This window comes from Erpetoichthys calabaricus, chromosome 7 (genome assembly GCF_900747795.2).
Source record: "Erpetoichthys calabaricus chromosome 7, fErpCal1.3, whole genome shotgun sequence".
NCBI classification, from domain to species: domain Eukaryota; kingdom Metazoa; phylum Chordata; class Cladistia; order Polypteriformes; family Polypteridae; genus Erpetoichthys; species Erpetoichthys calabaricus.
Genome location: NC_041400.2, coordinates 107,841,548 through 107,860,518, shown reverse-complemented (window position 1 = coordinate 107,860,518; position 18,971 = coordinate 107,841,548). Strand labels below are relative to the sequence as shown.

General features: G+C 42.0%; 1 protein-coding gene across 1 annotated transcript in view; it reads right to left on the bottom strand.

The window, feature by feature from the left end:
• Positions 1-5,570: 5,570 nt before the first annotated feature.
• Positions 5,571-18,971, bottom strand: part of LOC114654612 (peptidyl-prolyl cis-trans isomerase C-like) — a 29,024-nt gene continuing 15,623 nt past the window's right edge. Inside the window, exon 5 of the mRNA XM_028805246.2 lies at positions 5,571-5,891. Within this exon, the coding sequence (XP_028661079.1) occupies positions 5,763-5,891 (129 nt within the window). The 3' untranslated portion in view covers positions 5,571-5,762. The remainder of the gene's footprint in view (positions 5,892-18,971) is intronic.

Below are 18,971 nucleotides of genomic sequence, written 5' to 3'. Positions count from 1 at the left end.
TTGCTGAATGATATTAGAAGAAAGATATCTTGGCTGTATCTAAGCAGATTTTTAGGACTTCTCTGTTCGACTTCCAGGGTGCTGTTAAGAAATCTAAACAAGACTACTTTGTGATTTGGCATCCTCTCATTCTAATAAACCTAGGGTCTTATTTAATGCAATGAATGCGGCTGTTTATCCCCATTCAGAGATGGGATTAAATAGTGCTATTCTTTCATGTAAGCAGTTTCTTTCATTCTTTGTGAGCAAAACTGATACTCTCCGCTCTGGCACTGTTCCTACTGGTTATGTACCTCCTGTTGTTAATCATGGCATTGTCTTGGAATCTTTTGATGTTTCACTTTCACAGCTAAAAAGTACTATCGACACACTTCAACTTGCTTTCAGTCCTCTTGATGTTATTGCATCACACCTCTTAGTTGAAGCTTTTGATGTTCTGGGTCCATTTTGTTAGCTATTATCAGTGTTTCTATTACTGAGAGGGTTGTGCCCTCATTTTTTAAATATGTGGTGGAGCCACCTAAAAATGGCAGATTTAGATCCTGGAGTGTTAGCTAATTTCCCAATTGCCATTTCTTGCTAAAATATTAGAAAGAATGATTTATAATCAATTGGTTGATCATCTTAACTCCAATAATTTATTTGAGATCTACCAATCTGTGGGCGGCACGGTGGCGCAGTGGGTAGCGCTGCTGCCTTGCAGTTGGGAGACCAGGGGACCTGGGTTCGCTTCCCGGGTCCTCCCTGCGTGGAGTTTGCATGTTCTCCCCGTGTCTGCATGGGTTTCCTCCCACAGTCCAAAGACATGCAGGTTAGGTGGATTGGCGATTCTAAATTGGCCCTAGTGTGTGCTTGGTGTGTTTGTGTGTGTCCTGCGGTGGATTGGCACCCTGCTCGGGATTGGTTCCTTCCTTGTGCCCTGTGTTGGGTGGGATTGGCTCCAGCAGACCCCCGTGACCCTGTGTTCAGATTTGGAAAATGGATGGATGGATCTACCAATCTGGCTTATTATTATTGTGGTGAGACAGCCCTTCTGAAAGTATTTAATGACATCTCTCTCATTACTGACTCAGGTGGGGTCCTCCTAGACCTTTCTGCAGCCTTTGACATTATTGACCATGAAATCTTGTTGTTGTGACTTGAACATCTGGTTGGGCTTAAAGGGGCTGCTCTTAGCTGGTTCAGGTCATATCATACTGGTGGACACTTTTTAGTGTCTTTCAATTCCTCTTTCTTGTCTACTACTCCTGTTAAATGTGATGTCCCTTTTGGATCCTGTTTTATTTTCTATATATCTCCATCCTATAATAGCTATTTTCAGGAAATGTTTCCTTTCACTGTTATGCTGATGATATGCAGGTGTACAGTATATTCCTGTTTATAACTCTGCAAATTAATTGGCTGCACAATTGTCCTTTTGAACTAAGATTCTGGATGGCTGACAATTTTCTTAATCTCAACCAAAATAAAATGGAAGTGTTGATAGCTGGTCCTTCAGCCAAAGCTCAAATTGGTCTTGAACTTCTCAGCTATTTTGCTGACTTTTGCAAACCTCAAGTCCAAAACCATGGTGTCATTTTTGACAGTAACCTCTCTTTTGAGAAATAGATTAACTCCGTGGTCAAGAGTTGCTTTTTCCAGCTTCATCTTTTAGCAAAGGTCAAACCTTTTTTGTATCTCCTAGGGATCTTGAAAAAGCTACTCATGCTTTTTTTATCTTTTCTCGACTTGTATTGTATTGTATTGTAATCAATACAACATTTATTTCTATAGCACATTTTCATACAAAAAGTAGCTCAAAGTGCTTTACATAATGAAGAAAAGAAAAATAAAAGACAGAATAAGAAATTAAAATAAGACAACATTAGTTAACATAGAAAAGGAGTAAGGTCCAATGGCCAGGGTGGACAGAAAAAAAAAAAAAAAAAACTCCGGAAGACTGGAGAAAAAAATAAAATCTGTAGGGGTTCCAGGCCACGAGACCACCCAGTCCCCTCTGGGCATTCTACCTAACATAAATGAAATAGTCCTCTTTGTAGTTCAGGTTCTCATGGAATCACTTGATGCTGATGGTCATGCAGACTTCTGGTTTTTAATCCATCTATCATTGTTGGAACATCATGGTGCTTTGAGTAGATGGTGGTGGTGCAAGCCACCACCAAAAAGACACCGGAAAAGGAAACAGAAGAGAGAGTAGGGGTTAGTACAGATTTTAGAGCCACCATGAATAGTTATTATAATGAATTGGATATACAGAGTATCAGGATTAAATTACAGTGAAGTTATTAGAAGGCCATGTTAAAATAATGTGTTTTCAGCAGTTTTTTAAAGTAATCCACTGTATTAGCCTGGCGAATTCCTATTGGCAAGCTATTCCAGATTTTAGGTGCATAACAGCAGAAGGCCGCCTCACCACTTCTTTTAAGTTTTGCTCTTGGAATTCTAAGGAGACACTCAGTTGAGGATCTGAGGTTACGATTTGGAATATAAGATGTCAGACATTCCGATATATAAGATGGGGCGAGAATATTTAAGGCTTTATAAACCATAAGCAGAATTTTAAAGTCAATCCTGAATGACACATGTAACCAGTGTAGTGACATCAAAACTGGAAAGATGTGCTCAGATTTTCTTTTCCTGATTACGGAGATCAGCAAATCCCTGATGCGCAGGCTGCAGTTGATTCAGAATGCTGCTGCCCATTTTTTGGTTGGGGCAAGAAAGTTTGATTTTGTTTCTCAAATATTACCTTCTTTACACTGGCTGCCTGTTAGTTTCAGAATTGACGCTAGTTTTTAAATCATTATATGGGTTTGTTCCTGCCTATTTATCTGAATTGTGTGTTTTACAGATACACCGGTCAGTTGTCTCATATGATCCCTGATGTAAAACTAAGGGGGACAGGGCTTTTGCGGCTGCTGCACCCTGTCTGTGGAACTCTTTACCGAATTACATTATGGAGTCGCCTTCAATTGAACCGTTTAAAACGAGATTGAAGACCAATTTCTGTTCTCTAGCTTTCAGTGAGCTGTACTGATACTTATGATTTCACTGCTCATAGTCATCTTCTTTCTTTTTCTTTTAACTCACTGCTGGCTGTATTTTGTTTCCTTGTACTTTATTTGTACTTATTTTATTTATGTTCATTGTATGTTTTAATGTAAAGCATTTTGGCTACAGCATTACTTATATTGTTTTAAATGTTCTCTATAAATAAATTGACATTGACATATATACTGTGGCAGGTGGCCGGGTGTGGTCCGCAGCCGCCTGCCTATTTAAGGAGCCGCCTCCCTACAATCAAGGCTGGAGTCGGGTGAGGAGGTGGACAAGGTCAGAGGAGGCGGCAGGAGAGGCCCTGAGTGTTGTGTTGGAAGAGAGAGAGAGACGGCTGTGAAGAGCCAGGACTTTGGGTGACGGTTGGGGTTTGTGTGGTGCACTGAAGACTTTGTAAATAATAGTGACTTTGTGTAAATAAACGTGTGGTGATGGCTTGTAATGTGTCTGCCTGCCTGTGTCCAGGAGCACCCTTTCACAATACGTATAGTGTGTGTATAAATATATATATAAATATATAGGTCTCAATGACATCCGGTTCCTCTCCTGATGATGTCATTTCCCCTGACTGTCTTTAAAACTGCCATATTCCTCCTGTTATCTCAGTTCTGTTTTGGACTCATATCTGTAAAAACCTATTATTCAATTTTGCCTTTTTTTCAGCCAAAATTCAAGTATACAGACTAGCCCCCAAACCTTTTTGTTGTGTCAAGGTGTATCATTTCAAAATATATATATATATGAATTGACATTGACATACATGTGCCTCCACAAAGCAACACAAGCACAAATTATCTCTCTCTTCTAATCAACTCTCCTCTCTCTGTTGCACTTCCTTCCTTCCAGCTTCAAATCGCCTGGATAAGGGAGTGCAGTCCCTTTTATTGAGGATCTGGGAGTACTTCCAGTGCCAAGGTTGCTGCCTGTTGGAAGTACTTCTGGGTCATACAGAAGTCCAATATAGCAAGGAGCAGCTCTCCCTTCAGCACCCTCTTGCAGCACCCACGGACACCAGCAAAGCTGTGCTGCCGGACTACAACTCCTGGCATTCCCTGCTGGTTCCCAAATGGCCACCGATATGGAGCGCTGCTTCCATCTAACTCCTGGGGGGAATAAACACCCTTCACCCTTTTCTTCTGTACAGGGAAGGTACTGGAACCATGTCCGGTCAGAATGCTTGTCCATTTGCCCAGGGCCTCCCATCCTGGTAAAAAATCTTCTCTGTCCGTCCATCCACTCAGGGAGTCTATATTGGGTCTGGCACCTTCCTTTCTCTTGGCCATTCAGGTAAGGTCCCATCCCTTCTCCCGGTTGGGATGCCTGTCCACCCTGTATACCACCTACATATACTGTATACAGTACATATATATATATATATATATATATATACACACACAATATGCACACATATATCCCTTGAGCATGGGAAAGGTGCTACATAAATAAAATGTATTATTTCTGAAATCCAATTCAAACTGCATATGCAAACAGCATACTATAGTAATACGCACATTTTTACTAACTTCTTTTTCTCAGGTAATTTCAAGTTTTTAACTATTAAAAATGGTAGTTTTTTTAGGCTGTACACAAGCAAAAAAATATATTTTGTTAGGTGCCTGGTTTTTTACTGTCTCTCTGATGGCCTCCCCTACTCTTAATTGTGACAGCCGAGAGCATTTTTAAATGTCTATGCTAAAACACACTAATTTTCTAAAGAAACCGCAAAGACCATTCTGTATATTAAAATAGCATCTTGTAGATTAGTATATGTGTAACCCTTGTCCAGCAGTACACTCTATTTACCATTAGTAAATAGTTTATTTTATGTTTACATGGAATTAAAAGTTAAACATTACCATATACAGTTGTGGACCACCAGGGGGCGTACAGCTCCCCAAACCCCCAGACAAAGTAGACACACAAGCCAAGTTCAGCACACAAGACACATTTATTCCCATGGTGACACTTTTGTCTCGTTCCCCACATTGTCACAGTTCCCAAGCACAACACAATGATATCACACTTTCTTCCTTCTCGCTTCCTTGTTCCGCCTCCACTCCACTCCTGGCAAGCTTCGTCCACTTCCTCCCGACTCTGGCTCCCCACATGTAGTGAGGCGGCTCCTTTTATTACGCTCCTTGGAGTGCTCCAGGTGGCTCATCAGTGTTACCTGGAATCACTCGTAGGTATGGTGGAAGTCCAGTATTGGGTTCTACAGTTCCCCCTGACAGTCCCCACGGAACCTAACAGAGCTGTACCAAAGCCCTGTGGAAATCTGTGGGTCCCTCTAGCGTACCAGGGGAGGTACTGCTTCACCGATGCTCTCTCCCCTAGTCCTTCCATTCCATTGGTGTCCCGGCCAGGTAATGGCCTTAACCGCCTGTCACACAGTATAAACATTTTTCTACAATATAAATCATTGCCCAGAATAATGACAACTTGAAATGCCTAACTGCAATTATAGTGTACTTTGAGTACATTTATCTATTCAAAAAAAGGAAAAAAAAGAAAAATAGAACATAACTTTTTATTTATTTGTTTAGAAAATAGTCATACAGCAGAATACAGCAGAAACATCTTACTTGACCAAAGTAAACAAACCTCATCTAGCTGTGCATATTGTTACATCATCTATTTACTTCAGGTTAATTATATGTTTATTGGGGCTTCAGGCCATTTTACCATGCAACAGTTCACATATTATCCTACCAACCATCCAGTTCAACCACAAATGGTTCTTTAACATCAATTTTGCCGCTGTTAATTATAACACAGTCCTGGAAGGGTCGATTCCTGTCATCCGTGTCCTGGAGTTCAATTGTGTGTACTACAGACTAAAAATGAAAACAAACAACATATTAATTAAATGTTTGGTGTCATCCATTTTAATGTTCTCTGAAATATATCTAATGATCTTGCATGAAAAAATAAACCATTACATGTATTAATTTAGAAAACTGCTCAAAATATTTTACACCTTAATAATAATAATACATTTTATTTATATAGCACCTTTCCCATGCTCAAGGCGCTTGATAGGCACCTTGGTAGCCATGACTCACAGCTCAATTTTGAAAGTCAGGAGAATGTCCAAGAACAGTTTTACTTAATATCAAATGGAGTTATCAGATCACCTTCTCACTTAAACAGTCGCACTAAAGCTCTCTTCTTCATGTAAATGGAGCAAGTGTGCAAACCCTATCCCAGCGGCATCAGTTCATTTTTTTATAGCACTCGTCTCAGAGAACTTGCCAGAGTTTCCAGCTATAACTTCCATAATTGAACATACAAGCTACATTAAACACACAGTACGTGGAACAATTTCAATTTGATTAACACAAACAAATCATGAAAATATAGTCTGTTAATGTTTTACCCAGGAATTTTTTCCCTGACTTTGGTTTATATTATCTTTTTGGTTTATTTTAACGTATATATATGTCATATGAAAAAGTTTGGTAACCCCTCTCAGACTGCATAATAATTTACACTACTTTCAACAAAAAAGATAACAGTGGTATGTCTTTCATTTCCTAGGAATATCTGAGTACTGGGGTGTTTTCCGAACAAAGATTTTTAGTGAAGCAGTATTTAATTGTATGAAATTAAATCAAATGTGAAAAACTGGCTGTACAAAAATTTGGCTCCCCTTGTAATTTTGCTGATTTGAATGCATGTAACTGCTCAACAGTGATTACTTCCATCCATCCATTATCCAACCTGCTGAATCCGAACACAGGGTCACGGGGGTGTTCTGGAGCCAATCCCAGCCAACACAGGGCACAAGGCAAGAACCAATCCCGGGCAGGGTGCCAACCCAGTGATTACTTGCAACACCAAATTGGTTGGATTAGCTCGTTAAGCCTTGAACTTCATAGACAGGTTTGTCCAATCATGAGAAAAGGTATTTAAGGTGGTCAACTGCAAGTTGTGCTTCCCTTTGACTCTCCTCTGAAGAGTGACAGCATGGGATCCTCAAAGCAACTCTCAAAAGATCTGAAAACAAAGATTCTTCAGTATCATGGTTTAGGGGAAGGCTACTAAAAGCTATTTCAGAGGTTTAAACTGTCAGTTTCAACTGTAAGGAATGGAATCAGGAAATAGAAGGCCACAGGCACAGCTGCTGTTAAACTCAGGTCTGGCAGGCCAAGAAAAATACAGGAGCGGCATATGCGCAGGATTGTGAGAATGGTTACAGACAACCCACAGATCACCTCCAAAGACCTACAAGAACATCTTGCTGCAGATGGTGTATCTGTACATTGTTCTACAATTCAGCACAATTTGCACAAAGAACATCTATATGGCAGGGTGATGAGAAAGAAGCCCTTTCTGTACTCACAGCACAAACAGAGTCACTTGTTGTATGCAAATGCTCATTTAGACAAGCCAGGTTGATTTTGGAACAAAGTGCTTGGACTGATGAGACAAAAATTGAGTTACAGTGATCCCTCGCTATATCGCGCTTCGCCTTTCGCGGCTTCACTCCATCGCGGATTTTATATGTAAGCATATTTAAATATATATTGCGGATTTTTTGCTGCTTCGCGGATTTCTGCGGACAATGGGTCTTTTAATTTCTGGTACATGCTTCCTCAGTTGGTTTGCCCAGTTGATTTCATACAAGGGACGCTATTGGCAGATGGCTGAGAAGCTAGATTGCTTACTTTTCTCTCTCTCTCTCTTGCGCTGACTTTCTCTGATCCTGACGTATGGGGATTGAGCAGGGGGGCTGTTCGCACACCTAGACGATACGGACGCTCGTCTAAAAATGCTGAAAGATTATCTTCACGTTGCTATCTTTTGTGCAGCTGCTTCCTGAAACGACATGCTGCACGGTGCTTCGCATACTTAAAAGCTCGAAGGGCACGTATTGATTTTTGACTGAAAAACAAACTCTCTCTCTCTCTCTCTCTCTCTGCTCCTGATGGAGGGGGTGTGAGCTGCCGCCTTCAACAGCTTTGTGCCGCGGTGCTTCGCATACTTAAAAGCAAACAGCCCTATTGATTTGTTTGCTTTTCTCTCTATCTCTCTGACAGCCTGTGCTCCTGACATGCACTCCTTTGAAGAGGAAGATATGTTTGCATTCTTTTAATTGTGAGACAGAACTGTCATCTCTGTCTTGTCATGGAGCACAGTTTAAACTTTTGAAAAAGAGACAAATGTTTGTTTGCAGTGTTTGAATAACATTCCTGTCTCTCTACAACCTCCTGTGTTTCTGCGCAAATCTGTGACCCAAGCATGACAATATAAAAATAACCATATAAACATATGGTTTCTACTTCGCGGATTTTCTTATTTCGCGGGTGGCTCTGGAACGCAACCCCTGCGATGGAGGAGGGATTACTGTATTTGCATGGCGGAAGTAGAACAGCACATTCCAAGAAAAACTCCTGCTACCTACTGTCAAATTTGGTGGAGGTTCCATTATGCTGTGGGGCTGTGTGGCTAGTTCAGGGACTGGAGCCCTTGTTAAAGTCGAGGGTCGGATGAATTCAACCCAATATCAACAAATCCTGAAGGATAATGTTCAAGCATCAGTCACAAAGTTGAAGTTACGCAGGGGATGGATATTCCAACAAGACAAAACACAGTTCGAAATCTACAAAGGTATTCATGCAGACGGAAAAGTACAATGTTCTGGAATGGCTGTCACAGTCCTCTGACTTGAATGTCATCGAAAATCTATGGGATGATTTGAAGCAGGCTATCCATGCTTGGCAGCCATCAAATTTAACTGAACTGGAGAGATTTTGTATGGTAGAATGGTCAAAAATACCTTCATCCAGAATACAGACATTCATCAAAGGCTATAGGAGGCGTCTAGAGGCTGTTATTTTGGCAAAAGGAGGCTCAACTAAGTATTGATGTAATATCTCTGTTGGGGTGCCCAAATTTATGCACCTGTCTAATTTTGTTATGATGCATATCACATATTTTCTGTTAATCCAATAAACTTAATGTCACTGCTGAAATACTACTGTTTCCATAAGGCATGTCATATATTAAAAGGAAGTTGCTACTTTGAAAGCTCAGCCAATGATAAACAAAAATCCAAAGAATTAAAAGGGTTCCCAAACTTTTTCATATGACTGTATATATACGCATATTTGTTAATATTATATTTATGTTTAGTAACTATGTGTAATGCAATGTTCTCTTATGGCCCTTCTGTTTTGTGGATGGTTCCCCAGGAGGTGGAGCCACGTTGATGTCACTGCTGCTAAGACCTCCCCCTAGCTATTTCTTCTGTCAAGGAACAGGCCTCAGTATCAGTCACTGAAGTCTGGTGAGAGTTTATTTGTAAGTATTGTGTTGATTTTCCACTTTCCTGATATTTTTCTGATCTGGTATTTTTGGATTGTAATTGCAGACTTGTTTCCTGTGGATTGTCTCTCAGTACACTCTTTGTTGCTCTTTTGAGCATTTTGATATATTTGCTTTTTTTTGTCAATTCATATTTTTGTTTATGAAGATCTTTATCCTGGATTATCTATACAAGCCGGAGGTTTCGTGGTTTCTCTTCCTTGACATTTTAGAGTATTAAAAGCAATTTGAATTCTAAAAGCCAATTTCCCTATTTTGGGCATGGTCAACCTGCAGGCTGCAGGTTGCTGTTAGAGGTGGTCTAATTTGGGGTGGAGCCATTCTGAACAAGCTAGAAGAGATCCTGACCTGCCCTGGTAGCACTTTTCTCATTATGTGTGCTACTCTCACATAACAATATTCTATGTATATTGTAACTGAGATATGACCAGTTAACAATAGAAGAGCAGAAAACAAAAAACCCAATCAACAACATACTGAAGAAAATTAGCATTTGGGGTAGGTCCCCTGTCATTTAAAACAAAAACAGTCACAGTGAAAGCTCGACAAAGCTATAGTTCTGGTGACCTAAGTTAACCTGTCACAAACCCCTTGATACTGTTGCTGCATACAAAAAGTAATTCAATAAAGTTTCACTTTTCTAGTTCCTGCAAACAACGTATCATTAATTGGAAGAAATGTACTAGGTTAGTGGTCTCATACTCTGGTCCTGGATGGCCAATGTGGCTGCAGGTTTTCATTCTAACCATTTTCTTAATTGGTGACCAATTTTTGCTGCTAATTAATTCATATTCCTTTCATTTTAATTGACTTGTTTTTTAAGATTTGTTCCCCTGAATTTCTTTATCGTTCCTCTGAATTGCTCCATTTCTTTCCTTAAATGGCACCCAAACAGAAATGAAACTTGAAGTGAGTGAGCCAACAGAAGACCAACTCAGTCAGGGCCTCAAACTCCAACCAATTTCACACCAATCAGGAGCAAATTCTTGTTGTTAATTAAACCCGTTCTTTAATTCCATGGCTTGTTGCTGCTCTCATTGTGCAATGGCATACATTTCCAAAATTATTGATTTTCTCTTTTCTAAGAGCACTGTTAAAATGTGTCACACACGACAATTCCACGCCAGGCCAGGGGGCAGTGGGGTGCATTGAGCCTCTCTCTTTTCTCTCCGCAGACCAAACATGAGAAATCCTTCCTGTCCCGGCCCCGAGGATGTCACTTCCTGTGAACCAGCTATAAAAACCCCTCAACCTCCATACTTAAGCAGTTCTGTTTTGGACTCTAACCAGTACACATTATACTATACTTTAAAGTCTTTTGCAGCCAGGGAAACTATATGGGTGGCTTCCCCAAACATTCGTTGTGTGTCCGGCTGTTTTTTTCACACTGGCGTAGTCAGCAGTGAAAAGAAGCAGGAGAGAACCCTTAGAGGAGCCTGGACACACCATCCCACCAACAAAAAACAGGTGGAAGAGTATCGTTCCCAAGCTGCCATGGTGAGGTCAGTTGGTGTTGGTGGAGGGAACCTGGGGGGCACTCGATCCAAGGGTCTTATACAAAGCCCTGGGGATGTGGACGTAAGGCTTACAGAATAGGGCCGGGGTCAAAAAGCTGCACAGGCGGGACAGATTATGGGCTCCTGGGTGAACGGTCTGCTCCCAAAGCCCCCACAAAGGGAAAGAACCTTGGTAATTGTGGGAGTGCCCCAGGTTGGCAGGCAAGGAGAGTGATGCAGTGGGAGTTTGATCCCCAACTGCCGGTGGCTCCCCAAGCCATGAAATTATGGAATGAAGTTGAGTGTTGGCTACGGCCCGAATGAAATAACACCCCACAAATAGTTGAACAAGTAGTGTGTGCGCTACTGCTCAAAGCCCTCCCGACTGACCTCGCCCACCCGGCCTTGGGGTTGGCTAATCAAGAATATGGTCTCGTTAATCGAGATCATACAAACTGTAAAGGTGGAGACATACTCAGGGAAAACAGAAAGGAACCCCTGTGAACCCATACAATCCTGTGTCCCTACCTCAATGCCCCGTTGCCACCCCACAGAGCAAACCCGGGAACTTTCTAGCCAGCAGCAGCCGTCGTTTTGTGGTGAGCAAGGGGTTTGCGGAGGCACAAAGACTATGAGGTGCTGTGCTTGCTAACCCTCTGGCTTGTGAACATATTGGGGAGGTTTCAAAGACCAGCCTTCTTCGATTCAGGTAGTAACATTTCAATTGTTGCTCGCCACTTAGTGCTGCAGCGACAATGGCGTAAAATGAAGACCAGTGTAACCTGTGTACACAGGGATGTCCGTGAATATAAATCCACCATGTGCTTTGTCAGCTGTGACGGACTGGTTAAAAAACCAATGGTAGCCGTCATGGAAGACCCTCCGTCCCCGGTGATACTCTGGAGAAACTGGTCAGACAGTAAAAGCGGCATAACACTCCACCTTCCTAAACAACCGTTGGGCCTAATAATGGGTGCTACGAAGGCGTCCTCGGCTGACTCCACTCCGTGTTTACAGCCGGTAGAGAGGCACAGTACGGCCTCTACTGATGACGTGGAGATCCCAGGGCCATCCCGCGCCGATACATCAAATACAGGCGCCACAGTGGTACAGGCCGAAACCACTCCCATTAAGGTCACCTCCGACCCTCTTTCTCAACTGCACTTCCAATTGTGGCAGACACCGGCTTCTTTTAAAAGGGAGCAATGGAATGATGACTCCCTTAAGTTTATAAAGAATGCAGTCATTCTGATAAACGGCCATCACACTCATCATCCTATGCCACAGGGTCCTCACTTTGTACTAAATAATGACCTCCTATATCGGGTGGCTAAACACGAGGGGGAAATGCGCTCCCTGTTGCTAGCCCCATGAACTTACCGGCGACAAGTTTGTGAGCTAGCACATAGCCATCTCCTCGAAGCCCATTTGGGGCCCGAAAAAGACTCTAGATCGTATCAAGCTCCAATTTTTTTGGCTGGAAATCAATGTGGAGATCCATCGCTTTTGCGTGTCCTGCCTGAAATGTCATCTGCAGCAGAATCCAAAAAGGGACCATGCTCCTCTCATTCCTCTACACCTGGTTGATGTCGCATTCGAATATGTCAGGGTTGACCATAATGGGAACCGTCGGCCCAAGGCCATAAATATATAATGGTCCTGGTGGATTATGCAACCCGATATCCTGAGGCTGTTCCATTGCGGTCAGCTACTACTAAGGCTATCGTGCGGGAATTAGTAGGGGTCTTCTTGTGTGTTGACATCCGTAAAGAAATCCTTACGGATCAAGGGACGCCCTTCAAGGGAAACGGCTAAGTTACTGAGAATTAAAAATTTAAAAACCTCGGTGTATCATCCTCAAACAGATGGTTTAGAAGAGTGGTTCAACCAGACCCTCAAACAGATGCTTCGTAAGGTGGTCAGTGAGGACGGAAGGAACTGGGATCAGCTCCTCCCCCTCGTTCTTTTAGCATACCGGGAAGTCCCACAAGCCTCTACGGGCTTCTCACCATTTGAGTTGTTGTACGGATGACAACCCCGGGGCATATTAGACATTTTAAAGGAAGGTTGGGAGGAAGAGACCGTCCCTTCCTCAAATATATTAGAATATATCGTGCAGTTACGCAATAGATTCGCTAAAATTAGGCCTATTCTTAAAAGTCACTTGGAAAAAGCGCAAGCAGCTCAGGCCCACTGTTACAACTGCAGCACATCTCTACGGGAGTTCCACCCGGGTGATCGTGTCATGGTACTCGTTCCTACCTCCCATTTTAAACTCCTGGCCCATTGGCAAGGCCCTTATGAGGTTAAGGAGAGGAAGGGGCTCGTACACTATTTGGTTAAACAACCAAATCATCGACCGAGCGAGCGGATATACCATATTAGCTTACTGAAACCATGGAAAGATAGGGATCCCGATCCCTCCTCCAGACAGCCCCGTTCACACTTCGCTCGCAAATCTGACCTTAACTTTAGTCCTGATTTGACCGCCCTCCAATGCCGAGAGCTGGAAGCAACCATCTCGGCTATTCCTGAGGTAGTGAATGAAAACCCAGGGCAGACCACACTGGTTATGCATGACATAGTGACCGAACCGGGGTAATAGTCCGAGAACGTCCATTTCACCTTCCAGAGGCAAAAAGAACTGAAGTGAAGCTGGTGATCAAACGGATGCTGAAACTAGGTGTGACAGAGGAGAGTCATAGTCCCTGGTCCAGTCCTATCGTATTGGTCGGAAAGCCTGACCGTAGTTGGAGGTTTTGCAATGACTTCCGCCAGCTTAACCAGGTCTCCCGATTCGACGCTTATCCAATGCTGCGCGTGGACGACCTCCTCGAACGGCTAGGACACGGCAAATTCTTGACCACCCTCGATATGACAAAGGGGTACTGGCAGGTTCTCTTAACAGATTCCTCAAAGAAGAAGACTGCGTTTAGCACCCCAAGCGAACACTGGTAGTATCATGCCCTTTCATTTGGGTTACACGGGGCCCCTGCAACCTTTCAGCATCTGGTGGACAAAGTGCTTCGGCCCCATAACTCATACAGTGCTGCCTACCTAGATGATGTTATTATCTATTCCAGCACATGGAAGGAATACGTATGTACAGCAGGTACAAGCGGTATTGCGGACACTGAGTGAAGCCGGCCCACGAATTAATCCAAAGAAATGTTTCTTTGGGTTAACCGAGGCCAAATATTTAGGCTACCTAGTGGGCCAGGGTACTATACGACCACAGTGTTCAAAAGTTGACACCATATTGAAATGGCCCCATCTGAGGACCAAGCGGCAAGTCCAAGCCTTTCTCGGACTAGCGGGCTACTATTGCTGGTTTGTGCCCCATTTTTCCGAGAGAGCAGCGCTCTTGACGAACCTCACAAAGAAGAGGTGCCCAAATCATGTGGTATGGGATGCTAAATTGGAAACTGCATTTAGTAACTTGAAACGGGCCCTTACGTCAACTCCAGTTTTGAAAACCCCTGACTTTTCTTTACCCTTTATGACACTTCGGACACAGGTCTTGGTGCCATGTTGAGCCAAAGTGTCAATGGAGTAGAACACCCCATCCTGTACCTCAGCCAGAAACTGTTGGAACGCGAAACCAGGTATGCGGCAGTGGAGCGGGAAGCCCTGACGGTTAAATGGGCGATCACCCAGCTGAGATACTACCTCTTAGGCCGTGAGTTCACCCTGGTGACGGAACATACGCCACTGCAGTGGATGGCTTTGCACAAGGAGTTGAACCCACGGGTCACAAGCTAGTTCTTGGACCTCCAGCCGTACAAGTTTTTGGTCCTTTACCTCCAGGGTAACCTACAGGCCAATGCCAATGCCCTTTCCAGGTGTCACGATCTCTCAGCTAAGTATGCCCGACCTAATGGGTCTGGGCTGAGGGGGGGCCATGTCACACAGGTGCGCTTGGGAGTCAACCAAAGGGACCAGAAAAGAACAATTCCAAGACAGGCCAGCAGGCAATGGGGTGCACTGAGCCTCTCTCTTTTCTCTCCACAGACCAAACACAAGAAATCCTTCCTGTCCCGGCCCCGAGGACGTCACTTCCTGTCCCAGCCCTGAGGACGTCACTTCCTGTGAACCAGCTATAAAAACCCTTCAACCTCCATACTTAAGCAGTTCTGTTCTGGACTCTAACCAGTACACATTGTACTCTACTGTAAAGCCTTTTGCAGCCAGGGAAACTATACGGGAGGGCTGCCCCAAATTTTTGTTGTGTGTCTGGCTGTTTCTTTCATAAATGTTTTGTGAACCTGAGCAGATCAGCATTCCTGAGATCTTCATCTTTCTTTATTTTCAGATATTGTATGATGGACACAGTTTGCTGGTTATGTTTTGGCTCATTTTGTATCTCATAACTGTTTGACTGGTAATTAAGGAAAAAAAAAACAATTGAGTAGTCTGAGTCTTCAAGAACAAGTCATTTAAAATTAATTCAAAATAAGTTAATTATCAGTAAAAACAGGTCACTAATTAAGAAAAGGGCTAGAATGAAAACCTGCAGCCACTGCGGCACTCCAGGACCAGAGTTGGAGACAACTGTACTAGGTTTAGTAATGGTTAAATCACTGATGTGTGATCTTTTGCATTATATGAAGTGAACAATGATGTTGTCATGAACAATCAATTGTTTTGTGCTTCTGTTAAGTATACATTTCTAAACCTGCAGGTTTAGATACACAGGTCAATCAATGAAAATAAAAGCCTTAAAACTACTTATCAAATATAGACATTTTGAAGCAGTAAAGGTTTAAATTTAAGAAAATGTGATTTTTGCATTTTTAAAGCATCCTTGTGCTATTAAAAGGAAATAATCATTTTATCACAGATTCTTGGAACTATTTCTCTTAAAGTAAGAACACATTTTCTTTTCACTTGTCTGCTCATGGACTTCATTGTGTGCAGAGTTATGACAGCCTAACAAGTTCCCAACGTGAAGGTATATTCTGCTTATAACCCTACTTTTGCCTCTACATTGTGATTTTTTTTCAACAGTTATATTCTGCCATGACTTGTAATAAGAAACAGATGTGCACTTACATTATATGATTATGTTTTCCTAAACGGTGCTTACTTGTCACCCATTACATTCAATGTTGTTGTTTTACATAGCCTACAGATCGAGATTCATGCAGAGTGTCAGCATGGTGGAAAGAGCATACAAGAGTTTCATTGTACTCTGTACAAATAACAATTCAGAAACACATGGGGAGAACATGCAAAACTCATGCAGACCGTGGCACTGTGAGGCAGGGAAAACAAAAAAAAGCTCCATAAGCGGCGGTGGTAGTAGCAGTGCTAAGGGCTAGTGTGGCACATACCACAGACGCAATATTTGCTGAGCCTGTACACTATCACCTTATTTGGAGGCTCCATTAGCTGTACCTCGCATGACAGATTACTAGTACAGTTTTGTACAAAAATGCAAAATAAAAAATTGTGCTCCTGATGCGTAGCTGCTAAGGGGAGCTGTGGGAAACAGTGCCTCAGAACCTGGATGAGGTGGAAGTGCATGTTACTGCATAGTGGAAGCAACTGCTGAAATAGTTAAATAAGCTTCCATAAGGTCAAAGAATACAAGTGATGGTAAATGTGCCCTTTTCAGTTATTACTGCCTAGTTGTCTACAGAACACAGACAAATCAGGGCTTCTAATTTCAACATTAATAGCAATGTTTGGTGATGGCTTTCCATGGTGTATCCACTCCGTAGGCCCTGAAAGAATGCCATGGAAGAAGATAAGCGGCACAACAAAATGCCAAGTCTCCGTTTAAAATGGCTGAATGTCACAACAATGATTTGCTTTGTGCTTTTTTCCTTCATAAAATGACATGGATATGCTGTTTTGCAAGATGTGTGCAAACTCAAGATGCAGATCAATACTCAGCAACATTTCTGGCTTGAAAATTGACACATTTGGCAAATTTGAGTCTTTTTCTTTCACCTATGGACCTGTGTATCCATAGCCTCACTGAAAGTTACAAGAACAGGCAAGGAACGTTTAAAACTTATTAAAAACGGTTCCCTTTACAACACAGTTTTATGTGGCCAATTAATATATAACAGTGGCATGGTTGTGAAGAAACAACTTTGACTTTCATTAATCATTTAATTAATGATTATTAATTAATGAATCAATAAAATAGTCAATGGATTAATTGTTTACAAAATAATCATTTGTGGCAGCCCTAAAGTAAAGCAAGTATTCCTTGTTACACAAAATTTAGACTGATATTAAGCTACTTGTCAACATTTCTGGCATGTAGATTTCAAAACAGCAAATAAAAATGAGTTCATCGCCATTTAGGCTACCTTCTTGCTCCCTTGGCTCACATCAGATAATGTGCCAAGCCTATTTTACCTTACTAACAGTGCTCTAAAGTTCAGCTCCCTAATAGCTATTCTTTCTTTAGATGAAGGAAAAAACACATTCTGACCACATAACATTGGTACTTATATGAACTCTTCCATCATATGGTCACTTTTTAAAAATGATTAAAATACTCTTCTTACATAGATATTTTGCTACTTCTAAATTTCCTGTTCCCTTCTAATTCTCTAGTAATAATTTCAGCATCCTCTGCTGAAGTTTGTTACAATAAAGTTATTAAATCTAAAAATTGCATCCCAATCTAAGTCGAAAGGTTTTTGATCCAGTTACTTTCATTACAGACCAGTAAGAGTCAATGTTTCTATTGTTAATGTTTCTCAAATATGCTAAAACCCGGCTTTGTTAATTTGTTTCCACCTGTAGGAACACCACTGTGTTATCAACTGCTGTTGTCTGCACTGACAGCAATTATGGTACCAGATTGCTGAGCCCTAAACTGAAGCAGAGACTTCTGGCCAAAGGGAAAGGGACACTGTGGCATAACATTAAAAGGGGAGTGGAGGATGTGTGCAAATTGATGGAGCAGCAGCAACATTAACCCTTCATCTGTGGGTTTATCATTTTTTAACCTGGATTTGAGTTCTCGTACTTTGTTAGTATGACCATCTGTATCTTGTAACCAGTGCACTTCCAACAGAACCACCCACAAACATCAGGGAAAGTCAGGGAAAAAATCCTGGGTAAAACATAACAGACTATATTTTCATGATTTGTTTGTGTTAATCAAATTGAAATTCTTACATTTACTGTGTGTTTAATGTAACTTGTATGTTCAATTATGGAAATTCTAGCTGGAAACTCTGGCAAGTGCTCTGAGATGAGTGCTTTACAAAAATGAATTGATGCCACTGGGTAAGGCTTTGGGCACTTGCTCCATTTACTTGAAGAATAGAGCCTTGGTGCGACTGTTTAAGTGAGAAAGTAATCTGATAACTCCATTTGATACTAAGTAAAACTGTTCTTGGACATTCTCCTGACTTTCAAAATTCAGCTGTTAGGATCCTCTATTGGTCACAGGGATCTGTGTTGGAGCCGCCAGGCTTTGTGCCAGCAATAGTGTCTGCTGTGCTTGCAACGTTAGTTCACGAATTTGACAGACTTCATATGGCGCATACAAACGACAAAGTTTTTTAACTTCTCACAGCACTTGCCTCAACTCTATCCAGACCAAGATGACGTTTACTGACCATAATATCGATACTCTGAAATGCTCGGCCGAGTTCAACAGTACTTGAAAATCACAAACTGCAGGTGATATGCATTTGGCTGACTTCTAATAACAAGGAAATAAAATCAAAGTTAACAGATCTTAAAGTGACATAGTTGAAGAGAGAATTGTGATCTCGCCAGAGTTAATTGAAGGGGCTCATACTATTTCTTTTTTCCAGAGTTCTTCATGGATCTTCTAGGCCGTGTGATTCTGAGTTCTCCACCAGAGTTGAACAGAGTGCATCAAGGCTCTATAGCAAAGCCATGCATTGGTCACGGTGCACAATTTTTAATTGTCAGGCTTCACCATTACCATATCAAAGAGTTTATAGTGCAGGCTGTGAGGGAGTGTGGCAAACTCCAGCAAATGTAGATCATAGAGCAGCCATTAAGGACATCACGGCTAACGTTTTAAGAGTGCTTGCTTCATCCTGTGACGCTTCGAGTCACTCACAAAGGAAAAACCTTACAGTATTATTC